General features: G+C 36.9%; 2 protein-coding genes across 2 annotated transcripts; one reads left to right on the forward strand and one right to left on the reverse strand.

Moving 5' to 3' along the window:
* Nucleotides 1–9,318: 9,318 nt before the first annotated feature.
* On the reverse strand, nt 9,319–10,399 carry EV154DRAFT_532867 (Quinolinate phosphoribosyl transferase). The gene is made up of 3 exons (XM_051603942.1): nt 10,176–10,399; nt 9,767–10,098; nt 9,319–9,701 (listed from the first exon to the last, which is right to left on the reverse strand). The coding sequence occupies exons 1-3, from the start codon at nt 10,373–10,375 to the stop codon at nt 9,352–9,354; spliced, it is 882 nt and encodes a 293-aa protein (XP_051450289.1). The 5' UTR covers nt 10,376–10,399; the 3' UTR covers nt 9,319–9,351.
* Nucleotides 10,400–13,787: 3,388 nt separating this feature from the next.
* Nucleotides 13,788–15,794, forward strand: EV154DRAFT_157807 (uncharacterized protein). Its single transcript, XM_051594143.1, has 6 exons — nt 13,788–13,921; nt 13,979–14,050; nt 14,117–14,278; nt 14,327–14,863; nt 14,925–15,051; nt 15,108–15,794. Exons 1-6 carry the CDS (start codon nt 13,844–13,846, stop codon nt 15,737–15,739), a joined length of 1,608 nt encoding a protein of 535 aa, XP_051450290.1. The 5' UTR covers nt 13,788–13,843; the 3' UTR covers nt 15,740–15,794.
* The last annotated feature ends 2 nt before the right edge of the window (nt 15,795–15,796 follow it).

The raw sequence follows: 15,796 nt of genomic DNA on the forward strand, positions 1-15,796 counted from the left end.
ACAAAGACTTGAATACCTTCTTCATAGCTCTGGATTGATAATCTGGAAGAAAAATGTTACTCCACAAGAATCGTAAATCTTATTCTTGGGATTATTGAATACTACACCTTGTTTATAAAACATACAAGCTTTAACCAACAAATTCAATTATTTCTGGTAAAGGCTATTCTAGCCGAGGTCATTATGGAATAAATATAAAAAATAGGCTCACTTTGTATGCGTATTTAATCCAAGTTTTGGGCACAAACTTGCTCATTTTTTTTTTCTAATTCAGTTTCAAATGCATTGTTTCTATACTCCCTCTTATGATTGATAAGATGTAAAGCTTCTATTACATAGAACTTGATTGTTTTGGTCATTGAAAACATTTCTCGAATTAAATTTTCAATTAATTTTCTACTATGCCCTCCATTGAAGCGATTTCTCTCACAATAAAATGTAGCAACCTAGCTGTTGGATTAAAAATGTAATGTAAAGACAGCAGATATCTCGATTGTTTGTCATAAAGCAGCATTATTGCTACCAATTGATTCATTGATTTTGCTGGAATTAAAAAAAAAATTGCCCCAATGCTTGCATTCAGTATCGAATAAATACTCGTTATTGTCAAACACATTTTGTTTCGAAACACCCTAAAATAAATCAGCGATCAAAAATTGAAAAATATCGCAAACAAATTAGAGCGGAAATAACGATCTTTTTTTTAAAAATATCGCGATTGGCGATATCGATAAATTTTTCCAAAATATCGCGATTGGCAATATCGATCAAATTTTCCAAAATATCGCGATTGGCGATATCGATCAAACTTTCTAAAATATCGTTATTGGCAATATCGATCAAACTTTCCAAAATATCGCGATTGACGATATCGATCCATAAATCAAAAAAACAAAAAAATATCGTTGGATGGGGTAAAAAAAATGGGGTAATCGATAATCGATATAATATTACTTTTACACCCCTGCTAAATCAGGATACAGGCTTAAAATTGATACGTTTGTATATATTGGAAAAAAAAAAATTTTATTTATAAAAAAAAACTAAATAACGTCGAATCTGATCATGATAGACCTCTTCAAATATAGAAAATGACCAGTAAAATATGACCAGAGACAGACATAATGAGAGGAACTACGATAATGACCATACGAAGACCTCGGAAGAGCAGCAGTATTCACTTACCTGCATAAAGATGGTTTACGTTAATAAGAGAATAAATTATCAAGTTTAGCAATGTGTACCTTTACAAAACCGTGGGATGTACGAGCCTCAAATAAACAGCGATAGTAGCTAGCTTTAGGAATTTGGGTTAACTAATAATGAACACATAAACCAAAGTCGAGATATTTACCTTTTCACAAGCGGTGAAAGTAGAGATGGCTTCAGCTATACAAATGTGTTAATACATATAAAAAGAGTAAGTAAATTTACTTTTAAAGCAAAGAGTCTTGGTTTAATCCGTTTGGAGAGTGTCAGCACGTTTAATGTTTAGTCACATAACTATATCTTCATTTGTAAACAAATGGTTATGATAAATCATATATTCACAAACTATACACATATACAAACCTTAAGTTTAGTTTTTATTTGAAAGAAATAGAAAGAAAAAGAAAAAAATAATAAAAAAATCAGAGTTTAAATAAGAAAAAAAAAAATTCAGGCTCAATTCTATTTTTGGAAAGCCCTTGAGGGTCGACTATTGGTCCCAGATGCTATTTCATCAGCCTTTCTTTTACCTTTTGGACGGGTAGTACTTGGGGTGGAGAGGGCAGGTGCAGAGGTGGGAGGAGGAGAGTCAGAGGTGGGAGGAGGAGAGTCAGAGGTGGGAGGAGAGTCAGAGGTGGGAGGAGGCGAGTCAGAGAGAGGAGGCATCTCAGAGGGAGGAAGAGAGGTCAAAACAGGATTTTGTACCGAAGCGGAAGAAGACGATGGTACAAGAGGTCTGTTATCAGGGATCGAAAATAAATTTTCAAACAGGCCCATATCCAAGTCTTCGTACCTCTCTTCAGTACCCGAATTGACACCAAGGTTTTCCAGGCCAGTCAAAAATGAACCCGAGGTATCATGAGCAATGTCATCTGGCTAGAGTTGAGGTTTATGTTAATGTTAAAAATTCTTAATTTGATATCTAAACTTTACTTACTCTTGCTGAGTTCCTCAACATTATCTGGATCATATTTTTGGATATCCAGTTTTTATCTGCGAGGTGCATGGGTAGCATAGGATTCTCGGCGTCAATGACAGAGATAAGGTCTCCAGGATATGCCTCAACGGGTGTACCAACGTTCAAGCCAGAGCGCTTGTTCCAAAAGTATACAATTCTTTCGAACATATACAATACTTCATTCTGCTCGTTTGCAGGAATCCCCCTCCAAATGACACCATTCTTTCCAAATCGTTCTTGGTACAATGCTTTCAAGAAATGTTGGCAAATGGTGAAGACATTGTTGTAAGCTGCTGTCGCCCTTTCTTTAGCTTGATCCTCAGTATAGGTACCTACCAAAGATCTCCAGTACGCAGCAACCTTGTCTATAACGGTTTTCTTTGTATAAGTACATACGGTGATGGATCTTACACCGAGAGAATTGCAAGAGGTGTGAATACCATTGGGTATAACTTGCTCCTTGTAATAGGCGACAGCCTTGACCACGAATTCGTACATTTGTTGAGCAGCGGAATTTCTTGCTGAAAAGATAGGGCAATTATTAACTTAATTCGTCTTACAAAGTAAAATAAAATAAAAACGTACCAGTGATATATCCAGATCGAGAAGTAATTGCAGAAGTACCATTGGATTTGACCACTTTCTTAACCTTGCTGCAGCATTCACAGTGTTGACCAACTGGCAGGTAGATATATTCTTTCATTGTGGCAGGCATTGCATCAAGCTTTCTTTGCATATCGTAAATGACATTAACGAGTTTTTCAATGACTTCGTCTCGAGAATTTGAGTTTTGGGTACCGTTCATTGTGATAAATAGAGTGAAAAATCGATGTAAATGAGAAAATAGGTGTAAGTATTGGATCTTATATAGATGTTTTAAAGATACATTTTTTTTTCATTGTCATTTACCTTGATGTAAGTGGTTCAACTTATTTGCACCAATCACGGTACAGAATTAAAAAAAATTTCGCTTAATAACCTCGTTACACGAAAATCTAACAATAGATCAAGCTTGAAGTCCCAAACAACGATTTCTAGTGGTTTTGAAAGGTATCCATAGTCTACACAGAATTACCATATCCTCTCTATTAATAATTATAAGATAAATTCACGAGTAATTCCAATTGGTTCTAAGAACGGTCAGTGACTATTAATAAGCTGTAAATAAGATGTAGCAACATGTATAAAACTACGCGCAAAAATCGGTTCCCGACTTACCAAAAACAAAATTCTTAAAAACTTTTCAAAATGGTTTACCCCAAAATTCAAAAACCCAAGAACCTTAGAGCTTCTCGAAACGGCGCTAACCAACGTCTTTTAAGAGGCACATATGAACCCTTGGCCGTTACTGCTGCCTCCATTATACCTGGCCCAACTGACACTTCTGTTTTTGCTGTATCCTCTTCAGTATCTACTGGCTTCCCAACTGCTATAATAACCAACCGTACACCTTTTGACTATGACGAAGAAATGGATTTTTACGATGATGTTGATATGGCTGACCTCGATAACCAAATCGCTCTTCCCTTAATTGGACAAATGTCCATACAAGACGTAGATGCTGAAGATGAATCCTCTGATGATGGTTTTGTTGTAGACGGTGAAGTAGACGAGGATTTGTATGAATCCACGGACGAAGAGAACTTCGAAGGTAACTAAGGATGCTCGAGTTGTTGACATCATGACAACTTACCGGATGTATTATTTTCACTTTTAGAACCATTGTCACTTGATCATAATGTAACAATACAGGACAACATCAAGGATATCATTGTCCCCATTAACGTATTTAGCACCAGCGAGCTGAGTAGTATTATGTTCAACTATCTTACATTTAGTAGAAACATGACCATAGAAGCTGTGCGCGTTATGAAGAAATTTTTTGAGAACACTTTGAACCAAAACAACAGTATGTTAATGATTTGTATTTACAAAGTATCATTATTTACTAATTTAGTTTACCTTTTAGGCCTTGATAAAAAGAAAAAAGTACTCGCATTGAAGGAGTGTCGTTCGTTGATCAAGAAGAAACTTCCACTTTCTTTCAGTCAAAGCCATGAAATCTGTTCCCGAAAGGGGTGTTATCTCTTTGATCCTGTCGATGATGCCGATAAAACCGCTTGTCCTCACTGTAACGCTGTTAGACATAAAGAATCTGTGGTAAAAATGATTGATATTGGTGAACATTTAAGTCGTATGCTAGCTTGTGACGAGTTTCGTGATGAAGTCGAAAAATACCGAAACGTAATCGATTCCATGACAGACGATGATCCATATACCGATTTTTTTTCTGGAGCCGCGTATAAAGAAATGAAATCTAAAGGTCTCTTCACTGGTCAGCACGATTTAGCCATCGTTCTATGTGTTGATGGGTTCACTTCGAAGGTATCAAGAAAAAGTATGGTGATGGTACACGTTATAATTGCTAGCATTGATCCGTCTATCAGGTAAATTTTGGCTCTATATACAATACATCCAATCTTTTTACGTCGTAATAACACCATTTGCAGATACACCGATGAATATACTTTTCAAGTTGCAATTCTTTTTGGTGACACTAAGAAAGACTTTGACTCGTATCTGCGTCCAATTATTGAAAGCCTTGATCGTTTGAGTCGTGAACCTGTTGTTGTTCGCAAGAATGGTGTTCATGTCACGTCGGCTAGAATTTTCAATTTGGGTGTCATTGCAGATGGTATAGAGATCAACCAGCGGTTGTTGATGTTTAGTGGTCATACCAACTGGTGGGGATGTAGATTTTGTATTGGTAAGTCGTCAGTTACTAAGCTATGACCGTGGACACTAACAAAATGACCCTTCTAAATTTAGTTAAAGGCGGTCACCCAGTTGACGGAGGAAAAGGTGGTATGTACTTCTTTGGCAGAGACTCGGCTATCAGAACCAAAGCTTCTTTATTACTTGAGAAAGACGCAGTAAGTATTAACTTGTGTAGCCTTTTTTACATATTTTAATTGATTTACCTTTATTAGCCTTCTTGTCCCAACCACAACTATGGTATTAAAAGTGCTTCTCCCTTTGGTCAGTTGAGTACCTTCCTCTCCATCGACTTTTTCATGTGTGACGAGCTACATATGTTTTCGAATGTCAGCAAGCTTTGCTTCGACATGCTTTCACCAAAGCTCAACACTCGGTTCAAGTTTGATGGTAACGAAGACACGTACCCGTTTGCTCTCGAGACTGCTGATTTTACTCGCATCAAAACCGCCATGGATGACTCCCTTCGTGCAATTCCTGCGGATTTCAGTGGTTCGTTTGCTGGTGTCAATCTGGATAATGTTAGATCTATTTATCGTTCGGTGGACTGGATCGCCTGGTTGGTGCATGTGATTCCTACGATTGTTGCCCCACTCTTTCACGCCAGAGAAGCAACCACAGGATTTATTGCCCTGTCTCGTGGTATTCAATTGAGTTTGCAATGGTCGATATCCGAATCTGAAGTGAAGGAAATTGAAAGGTAAATATTCATTGTTGAGTTGTAATTTATGTAGTGATATTTACTTGAACATTATATTTGCTTATGATAGATGCTTTAAGACTTGGTTTGATTACCTCGATACCTGTCTTGATAGCAGCTCTATCTCCAGAACCGTATTCAGATCGAACATGCACCAACTGAACCATATACCATACATGATAAAACGAATGGGGTTAGTTATCGATTGTCATCATAGTTATTAGACTTCCCTTTTGTACTAATTTTTCATTTCTCTGGTAGACCGTTAAGGTGTTATTCTGCAAGATCATTGGAAAGGTCTATTGGCATATACAAGAAGCGAATCCGTTCATCTTTGAATCCTGGTGTCAACGCCGGTAATGTCATGGAAACTCGTGAAATGTTCTCTTTTTTGCAATCCGATGGTATAATCGATAGTTCCGCCTATGATTTGAAGAAGGATAAAGTCAACAACTTCTTGCCCCACCCGTCCAACGATCCATTGTTGCCTCAGCTGTGGTCACCCTTTCACTGGCGGGTAAATACTGTAAAGCTGGGCCAGGTTGTAAAGCAAGCAAAAGAAAAGCACAATCATACCATTGGCGGCTACCTGGCAAGAGACTGGCTTAAAGCACTCTCTCAATTTTTGATTCGTCTGACTGGTAATACTTCGGCTGTTATAACTTCGTTCCATCAGCACCAATTTGTCAACATTTCTCAAAAACTCTGGACAAACAATCAAATATACATATCTGATTTGTGCAAATCGAAGAACGCAGCAAGTTCGCGTGGTGGTGAGTTTGTTATGTTTACTGCAATTCATAAAAATCGGTAAGTTGATGTTTGCAAATCAAAATTATTGTGTACTGACTTATTGTAATTAGGATGTTCCGGCCTGTCGAAAACTGGTACGTTTGTAAAGTCTTGTTCTTTTTTGACTTTACATATCAAGAAGGTGCTCCGGGCTCGAACTTCGTTTTTGGTGAACTTATGAAGAATCATGACGTCTCACCATACTCAAAGGCTATCCCGCGCGTGAAACCTTACGATGAGGCTGAGCAAAAAAAATTTGTGGTCTTTGATGCCGAGGATCTTTTGTCTGCTGTCGGATTGGTGAATGCGGTTGACGGCTCCAATAACAAATATGTTATAAAGACTGGTGACGCTTTTAAAGTCGATATGAGTAGTACTGCCGGAAGTGTTGGAAACATTGTTTTCCGCTGAGAATAAAATACAAAATCATTAAAACCCACAGTCACATGTCCCGTTTTCTCATTTTACTTACGTAATCTGAAGTTGTCTTTTTCTTACCCTGGCTATCATCCCCATAAACATTTTTTTTCTTTAAAAAATTACGTTTATCTATTAACATGGTATTGCTACATCTATTTATTTATGTATAAGTTGTTTTTATAGAGATTTAAAAATTTGGCTTTGCGATCAGCGATCAAAAAATCAAAAATATCGGAGATATCGATATTTTCGATTTTTTGAGCGATATCGCCAATATCGATCAAAAAAAACATTTTGATCGCTGATTTATTTTAGGGTGGAAAATAATACTTGCAAAATATGTCACAGCAAAGAAAAGCACGACTGGTAACACTCTGTAATTCACATACGCCTTTAAAGTATTAGATTATATTCTAAAGGAGTTTTGATAGATACAGTTTGCATTTTGATTAACAGTTACAGGAGGTAAAGCGTCTTTTCTAAAAACATGATCACGTCTGATTTACTGCTATCTGATCATTCTGTGTATGCGGAATATTAAAGATTATCGTCTATCAAATATATATTTATACATACAATATAGTAAAGACATCTTGTTTCTGTATAAGAAAAATTATAAACACCAAGTAAAGATTTAGCATTAAGATCTATGATGCTCTGGTCGTTGGGTAAAAGTTTGCTTATTAAATCTGTTCCGGGTTTCCGGTTCCGAGGTAGAGAGAAGGTATCCAAGTCGTTGTTTGTAAATGAAGATTTTGAAAAATAGTCTTAGTTTGCTAGTATGCAATCAAAACCGTCATTTTGTATTACCAGCAGGATCGCACATTTTCATTTAAACGAATAACAACGATACCTATACCGTTGTAAGCAAAGTTTTTATTTGAATGCTTATATTTATCTTTTAGTAATGCAATTAGTCTTGGTCCTAAAGAGACAATCTTTTGGTAAATAACTATCAATGACTTTGGAACTAACGTCATTTGTTCTTTAGGTAACGGCCATTTACTTTTCGGAAATCACTATTCACTGAATTTATACTTTTTTTTTTTCCTTGTTACACACTTGGCGGAGAGATAAAAAAAAAGGAAAAATAAATAGAGCCTCTTTTTTTTTTAGCATGCAATCCACACACACTCTCTCTCTCTTCTCTTCCTTCTTTACTCAACACAATGGATCTCAAAAAATCCAAAAAAGAAACCAAGATTAGGTTTTGGCAAAAGAACCAACCGGAGACCGATTTGATGCATGATTTGATTAAACTGTCGACGGTAAATGTGTCTGGTATTTACTTACCACCGTCACCATCGGATGAAAGTAATAGCCCTACAAGAGACTATTTCGATATCCCTCATCATTTCCATGTGCCCAGCCCCGATCGTTTATGTGCAAGCAGCAGTAGACAATTATATACCCCTTCACAACAATTTATTTAGATCCGTTTCTTTTTAGGTGTATTGTTTCGTTGTTTGTTATAATATTCTGCCAATTCTCGTTTACGGTCTCTTTCTTTTTCTTGTTCTCTCTCTTTCTCCCTCTGACTCTCCTATTAAAGATATTTCTATTAGTTAGGCTGTTTCGTTTACTCATTGTCGTACTAACCAAACTATCCCCCACCATTGTTGACTCTTGTTCTTGTTGTAACACGGGCACGCCATCTACTCGAAAATCTTTTTTTTTAATAAACTTTACTTACACTACTACAATTTTTTTTTTTTTTTCACTTGCTTGGTTCACGCTTTTGCAACGAGTTGAAATACTCTAATGAATCGTGACTAAATCTGGATCCTTTTTTAGGCTTTTTTTTTTTTTTTTGTCGTATGTGAGTCATGTGGGTCATTTTTTAATTTCAATCAGCTTTTTACCGTTCTTAACTTTTCTGGTAAATCATCTTACACAAAAAAAAAAAAAAAATAGGTGAGCAAGGGTCGGCTTTAAAATATTTCATGCATGGCTTTTCATAGTTACCCAATAGATTCTCCGTGAAATAATTCACAATGGCTTGGCTAGGCAAGATGAAATATTGAAAAATCACACCAGGTCCCGTCATACCTTCCTCGCTGGTCTCTGCATCCAACACTCTACAATTAAATACCCAAGTCAACGCTGCAATATCACCTGTAGGTTTCTCCAACGGTAAAAAGAGTTTTAAATGACCAGGCTCGACATGCAAACGACAGTCAATTACTCCCTTGTCAAAGTAGGCTTTGATTTTACGGTACATAAGCATACTGGCAGCACGGTCTTTACACGACATGCCTAATTGTTCCTTTACATTATGTTGTATACGTTCATGATTGCCATGTTCAAACCACACTAAACAGAGATCGGTTACCAGGAACAAGTACTCGTCATTGTCCATAAAGGCGTACTTTATATAGTAGACGTTTTTCTCCGTACGACGAATGACCCAGGCACAGTGGGCCAGTATTTGAAAGTGGTGTTTACTCAGTAGCATAATCAAATATATAACAAAAAAAAAGAAAAAAGTATTTTTATTTTATTGTTGAGGACTGATTTTTAAAGAGAAATCAACGTGAGGGACACCTTGGGTAATGGTACTCATACTCAAGACATCGATATAAGGACAAAAGTAAGTAGCACAAGTCTCATAAGTAATACCACCACTACTCTCGATCAAGAAATGAGTTTTACCTCGAGCAGCCCAACGCTCTTTAATGCTTTGAGCAGCTAATTGTAATCCTGCGCCAGTGAAATTATCCAACATGACAATATCTGCACCTGCAGCAATAGCCTCATCAGCCTCAGCTTCACTTTGACATTCGACTTCAATCTTGAGAGCAAATCCACATACACTACGTGCGTTATGAACGGCCTTTGTAATTGAGCCTACAGATTATTTTAGATTTCCCACGCTTTGCCATATAATCTATAAAATGAATCCATATAGTTACCCGAGCTCCAAATGTGATTGTCCTTTAACATGACCATGGAAGAAAGATCCATACGATGGGTATCCAATCCACCGACAAGTACGCCATACTTTTCTACCAAACGGAAACCTGGTGTGGTCTTGCGTGTGGCCGCAATCACACCACCAAACCCTTTTTCCTTTTGTAAATCACTTACTTTACGTGCTCTTAAGGCAATACCACTGCATCGAGAAATAATATTAAGAGCTGTACGCTCACCCAATAAAATTTTACGGGCGCAACCGTAAACTCGGGCAATCTCGAGCTTTCCTTCCGGCTTCAGGTAATCTCCCTCTTTCACCTTCCACTCCACTCTATGCAATAGTATGTGTGTGTTGGAGGTGGGTTGTGTACAATTCAATGTAAGAGGAGAAATATATATGGTTTTTACCTGCAGTCGAGTTGCTTAAAGACTTCATCAAAGAAAGGTACACCGGCAACCACACCCTCGGCTTTGCAGTAAAGAATAGCTACTTGCTCTCCATCACCTACAACATATCCTCCGTAATCAAAAGAAGGCACATCTTCAGCAAGGTATTGAGCCACAAGTGCAGTATAATTGGTAGCGAGTAAATGAGCGTACTGGGACATATTTATAATCTATTGGGAGAGAAAAGAAGAAAATTAATTACAAAAAAATCTATCATGAAAAAAGGAGATGACGGTCTTTAAATCATGGAGTCACATCAAAAAAAAAAAATGTAACATGAAAAATGACCCACTAGAAACTTTGCATTCAACCTCTCTCTTACATATCTAAAAGCCTGAAGGTTGCTTGATTGCAGCTTTTTTTTTTAAAAAAAAAACCTTAAGTCGTTTGCTTCGTCTCATAATATTCTGTTATCTCGAGGGGGCCTTCGTAAGAACCAGCTACAGGATGATTCAACCGAATATTCAAATTCAACGGCCAGCTTTCGAACAGCATTTATACTCAAGATAACAATAAGACCAAGCTTATCGAACCTTTTATTAGCAAGTTGCTAATAATCATAAATACCGAGGGTATGCTAATATGAAGAAGTATAATTTGTAGCAAATCTACATCAAGAATAAAAGTACTTTGGTCAAGGGAGATGAAGGGGATTGCACAGGCGGCATCACTATCTGTAAGATCTCAGTGTGCGCTAGTTACAGGAAATCAGATCAAAGGCTTTGATAACCAGAGTAACTGTAGCATATTAAGGGTATACACTCTAAGGTTTTTTTTTGTGGCGTGATCCGGTTACTATCCTGGCACTATGGACCCATGCTAAAGAGACGTAACGTTTCTGCTCAGTACAAATTAGAACTGAACGAGTTCTCTAGTACATGAGTAAATATAAATATGAAACTCTTTATTTGATTCAAATGTCGACTGTGTGTTCCCAAAAAGAAAGGCCTCGTTAGGTTTTTATGTTCCATTAAAGGCTGGAAAAAAAACATGACCTGAACTTATCAAATAGCTGTCGGATAATGATGATCAAGATTGTTTAGTCATCGGATTTAAATATAATTAAAATTGGAAGCAGCGTGTTAAGAAAAGTTTTAATAATTAAAGTAAACATTAAGCATGATTCATAACGCAATTAAATTATCCTGACATAAGCCACTTCTTGTTTATGAATCTAAAAATAAAACCCATTCACACACTTTGCTCTTCCCTTCCTCTTTTCATTTTTTTTTTTTTATCCATGCATAACACGATCTTTTTTAAAAAAAAGTGATTAATTTTGTAAAAAGGTGACTTCATAACGAGTTCTGTTTCTTTCAAGAAAGGCTAAAATAGTATCTCTTTTTAAATAAAAAATCAGCAAGGTTGTTCTTCTCTATATGATCAGGACCTTCCCACTACCAATTGTAAGCATTGTAAACCTCTTTTTTACGGTATCAATTATGATGCGCTAGAAAATCGAGTGGGCCGTCGTTAAAGCAAGGCTAATGATCAAAAATATGTAAGAAGAATAATAAATAACGTGACTCTAAAAGACGTAAATCAACGCGCGCGCGCTGATGCTATTAAGCCTTGACTTGCTGTAGACTTTGTCGTAGACTTTGTCGTAGACTTTGTCTTAGACTTGCCCCAATGTGGACTTCTTGTTTTCCCTAAAGCATGTCATCTTCCAATTTACCCACCTCTAAACTATCCAGAACAAATTTGGATAGTTTTCATGACAAGGACCTGTCGAGTTGGTAGTTAAACGACTTCAAGGTTTATTACAGCGCGAAAAATCAAACCATTAGTCAGCCTAAGGTAGTACTTTTCCTCTACAAGCGCGCGTTAAATCAAATTTTACAAGATAAATTCATGACTACAAGTCTCATGAAAAGTAAAGCCAGACAATTAATCAACGACCAAAAGGTACTTTTTTTTTTATTTTTTGTAAGATCCCAAGATAGCCATTAATGACATTTTTAAAATAGGCCCACTTCTGTTGAGCCTAATATCAGCCCTTTCCACACTGTCTGGTGTTGAAGGGGACCAATAGTGATCAGTTTGAAGTCAATTAAAGTGCTGGATGTAAAGTATAAGTTGAAGAATTAATACAAAAACTCATTAAAATAAAACCTTGCTTTTAATAGCCCAAGCACACGAAGAGGTTTGCAAAAGAGCGAAGATAATAGCTACAATATCAAATACCGAAGTACCTCCAAAAAAAAAAGGCCTAACACAAGCAAAGCATCTCAGTGGATTATAAACAACGAATATGACATCCGGAGTTCTTGGTGCGACAATCTGTTTTTAGTGAAGTTAGACAGGTTTCCCACTTTGAGCTTTTTTTTTTTCTCTTTGCTCGCCGTTACTAGGGAAATTATTGTTTTATTATTTTCTTTCCGCTTAATGCTTTGTATGGTAATAGTATATGTGGGCTGCTGATATAATCTTAATAATATACTCTTTAAATTCTTGTTTTATAGATAACCATGTTCACTTGTGAATCCTTGAATTGTGTGACAAAAAAAAACTTCATGGTTTTAAAAAACATACAACTCGGGGATTCCAAATGGCTGTGATAAGACTGTAAATATTCTTGTATTTTTTTATATCCTGATGGCAAGTGAGATAAAAATAAATAGTGCATATTGCCTATCATTACTAACAGAGATTATATGAACAGAAGCTGTTCAGACATTTGGAAGAAAAGATCACCCAAATCAAACAGGAGCACGATGAGTTTGAGCTGGCAAAGTTGCTCTGTCTAGGCCATCAGCAAAAAGGCGTTGATCTTCTCTGCTACATTAACACGGATAACAAAAAGCCAGTCAGATGATCTAATTATGGAGTCCTGCTGCCAGTAGTATCCGAAGATTGCGGTGTCCAATACAGGCCTGCCAGCTTGATTTGAGTCTTGGATCAAAAAAATAAAAAAAAACAGTAATTTGTAGTTTATATAAAGGTGGATTGATGTTACTCATAGTATATCCTCCACTTTTTTTCTCTCTCTTGAGTAGTCTTTCATACTTTGTAATTGGATATTTTGGTTTTCGTATGAGATGATGCTGCTTACCTCAATGAAAGCTGGGTGTTCATAAAGAACAATAGCGAGCCAATTGGGTTTAAAAAAATAAATAAAAAAAAATCAGGTTTGGTGGCACGTTACCCTCATAAAAAGATGGATGGGTTTTTATTTAATTGACAAAAGAGTCGGGTGTGGTATGAACAAGACAACGTTCTATTTTAAAAATATCCATGACGTTGTTAGTCAGATAGAATGAAGTGCCCTCTCCTCCTCCTCCTCCCCTCCCTTATTCTTTACTCGGTTTATCAAAAGGGATCGAAACCGGTTTAGTATGGTGTTCCTAGCTTAGACAGCAGTGGAAGATTTAAAAGTCCGGAAGCCTACTTTTCACTCTCTTGTTTACTGTGATACAACCATGTTGTCGTCTACTTTTTCTGGCAGCTTTTTTTTTTTTTTTTTTTTTGATACTATACCCCTAATCATATAAGCCCTCTTTTTATTTTTTATTTTTTTACCCTCGCTCTTTTTTTTTTTTTTTTTTTTTTTTTGTTATTTCTCACATCCCTTTTTTTTTTTTTAAATAACCAACCATTGTTGCCACACCCCTTTTCGTTTGACTTCAATGACCACAGAAGAGATTAAACTAGTGATTCAATCCTTACAGGATCAAATAAAGTATGGTCAAGAGCAAAATATTGAGGTAAAGACATAAAGAAATAAATAAAAAAAAGAAGAGTGTTAAAAAAAAAAATGATAGCTGCGGGATGATATGGATAATCAAAGCAAACAACAAAAAGCACTCTCCAACGACAATGATTACCTGAGACAGGTAACAATAAATTTTAATTAAAAATATATATCTGAAAATACTCACACACACACACACTTGAATAAGAAAATCACGGCAGTGCAATTGGAAAACTCCAATTACAGCCATACACAAGCTCGCTTGGAAACACAATTATACGCTCAGGAACAGGACCTTTTGAAGTTCAGAAAACAAGTACAACAGCTCTCAAAAGCGAAAAAGGATGCTGAAAAAAAGCTGATTGCAGAGGTAAATATACCAAATATAGGTACAACACGAGCTAATTTCTTTAAAAAGTCTGAGGAATATGAAAATGATAAATCTCATTGGCAACAGAGAGAAGCCGACCTTTACAATCAAATACGCTCACTCAGTGTTACGAATGAACCACGTACGCCACGCACACCAAGAAGACGTAGTGTTACTGCCTCCACACTCGGTATCATGAGCCCATTTACAAGCGGACTAGGCGATATTGGCGAATTACAACCACAAGAATCACAACACGAAGAAGATGATATGCTATTAAAGACCCCTAAATTAGCTGTCATTGATTCTTCCTATGCCCGTGAAGCTAAAATCGCACAAAGAACTATTAAAGCACAAGACAAGATGATCCTCGATCTCAAGAACGAACTAGAGAAACAAAAGGCTGTACTGGCCGATCGTCAATCCGAAGCACAGCTCGTCTCACTAAAGCTCGTTCACCTTGAGCATGAAATCACAAACGTCAAGCAGTTGAATCAATCCTTAATGGAAGACAATGAAAGTTATCAAATATTATTGCATGAAAAGACAATTAACGGTGAATTCATGATGAACCCCATCATGCAGGTAAAATACCAATCCCCATTTTACTTTTTCCCAGTCTTAACATCAATTACCCTTTTTTTAGGTGGAGGAGGCTCCTACTAAAGAACCCACAACCTCTTCCTCTGGTTTGAATCTAGCTGCTGAGCTGGCTTCTTCTATACCAGATTGGAATAATCGCAAAGAGGCAGAGTCAGACCAAGCTATCCAGAGTAAGATTCATAGAAATTGGATTTTTAATAATTAACTAAACACTATCAAAATTTAGAATTGACGGATGAGGTAAAGATGCTTCAAGACACCAATCGTGCGCTCCAGCTTTACATGAACAAGATTTTGATGAAGATTATCAATAACAAACAATTGGAAGATGTACTTAGTATTGATCAACCATCTAAACCCAAACCTCCAGTGATTTCACCTTCTTTACAGCCTGCACCCACACCCACCAAGACAGTTTCGACCACCACAACGAATACACCTAGCAACAATAATACAACAGCAGCAACAGCCAATCGACAACGTCGTCGTACGATTTCTTATTGGGGATCCAAAGTGCCCCCACCACCACCTACCAAGACCAATTCGGAAATGGATGTGAATGATACAGAAGAAAGTCGACGTCGTCATTCATCTATTCTAAGTCCACCTCAACCTGAGCGGTCTGTCTCTACCAGCACTACAGGAGCCAATGGTGGTTGGGCTAAAGCATTACGCAGAATGAGTGTGATTGGTTGGTCTTCTGTCAAGGAAGAAAACCCACCCGTTCCTGTCATTCATAATGATAGTGCTGTGGGTTCTCTGAGTGAAGAAGAAGAAATCTCTAGGAAATCATCAGGCTCTTCTACACCTTCGATTCGTCGTAGTAATGAATTAGGAACACTAGCAGAAGAAGAATGATTTCTTTTTTTTTTTTTGAATGATTTTTTTTTTCCTTATATATATGACCCTCTTTTT

Source organism: Mucor mucedo (genome assembly GCF_025094135.1).
Source record: "Mucor mucedo strain NRRL 3635 chromosome Unknown EV154scaffold_265, whole genome shotgun sequence".
NCBI lineage: Eukaryota > Fungi > Mucoromycota > Mucoromycetes > Mucorales > Mucoraceae > Mucor > Mucor mucedo.

Excerpts from the sequence above, each read along its gene's own strand:
- EV154DRAFT_532867 (XM_051603942.1), bottom strand. The coding sequence starts at position 10,375 with ATGTCCCAGTACGCTCATTTACTCGCTACCAATTATACTGCACTTGTG. Across the intron at positions 10,099-10,175 it reads TTTAAGCAACTCGACTGCAG|AGTGGAGTGGAAGGTGAAAG; the intron begins GTAAAAACCATA and ends ACTATTGCATAG. Across the intron at positions 9,702-9,766 it reads CAATCACATTTGGAGCTCGG|GCTCAATTACAAAGGCCGTT; the intron begins GTAACTATATGG and ends AATAATCTGTAG.
- EV154DRAFT_157807 (XM_051594143.1), top strand. The coding sequence starts at position 13,844 with ATGACCACAGAAGAGATTAAACTAGTGATTCAATCCTTACAGGATCAA. Across the intron at positions 14,051-14,116 it reads ACAATGATTACCTGAGACAG|AAAATCACGGCAGTGCAATT; the intron begins GTAACAATAAAT and ends CACTTGAATAAG. Across the intron at positions 15,052-15,107 it reads GTCAGACCAAGCTATCCAGA|AATTGACGGATGAGGTAAAG; the intron begins GTAAGATTCATA and ends ATCAAAATTTAG.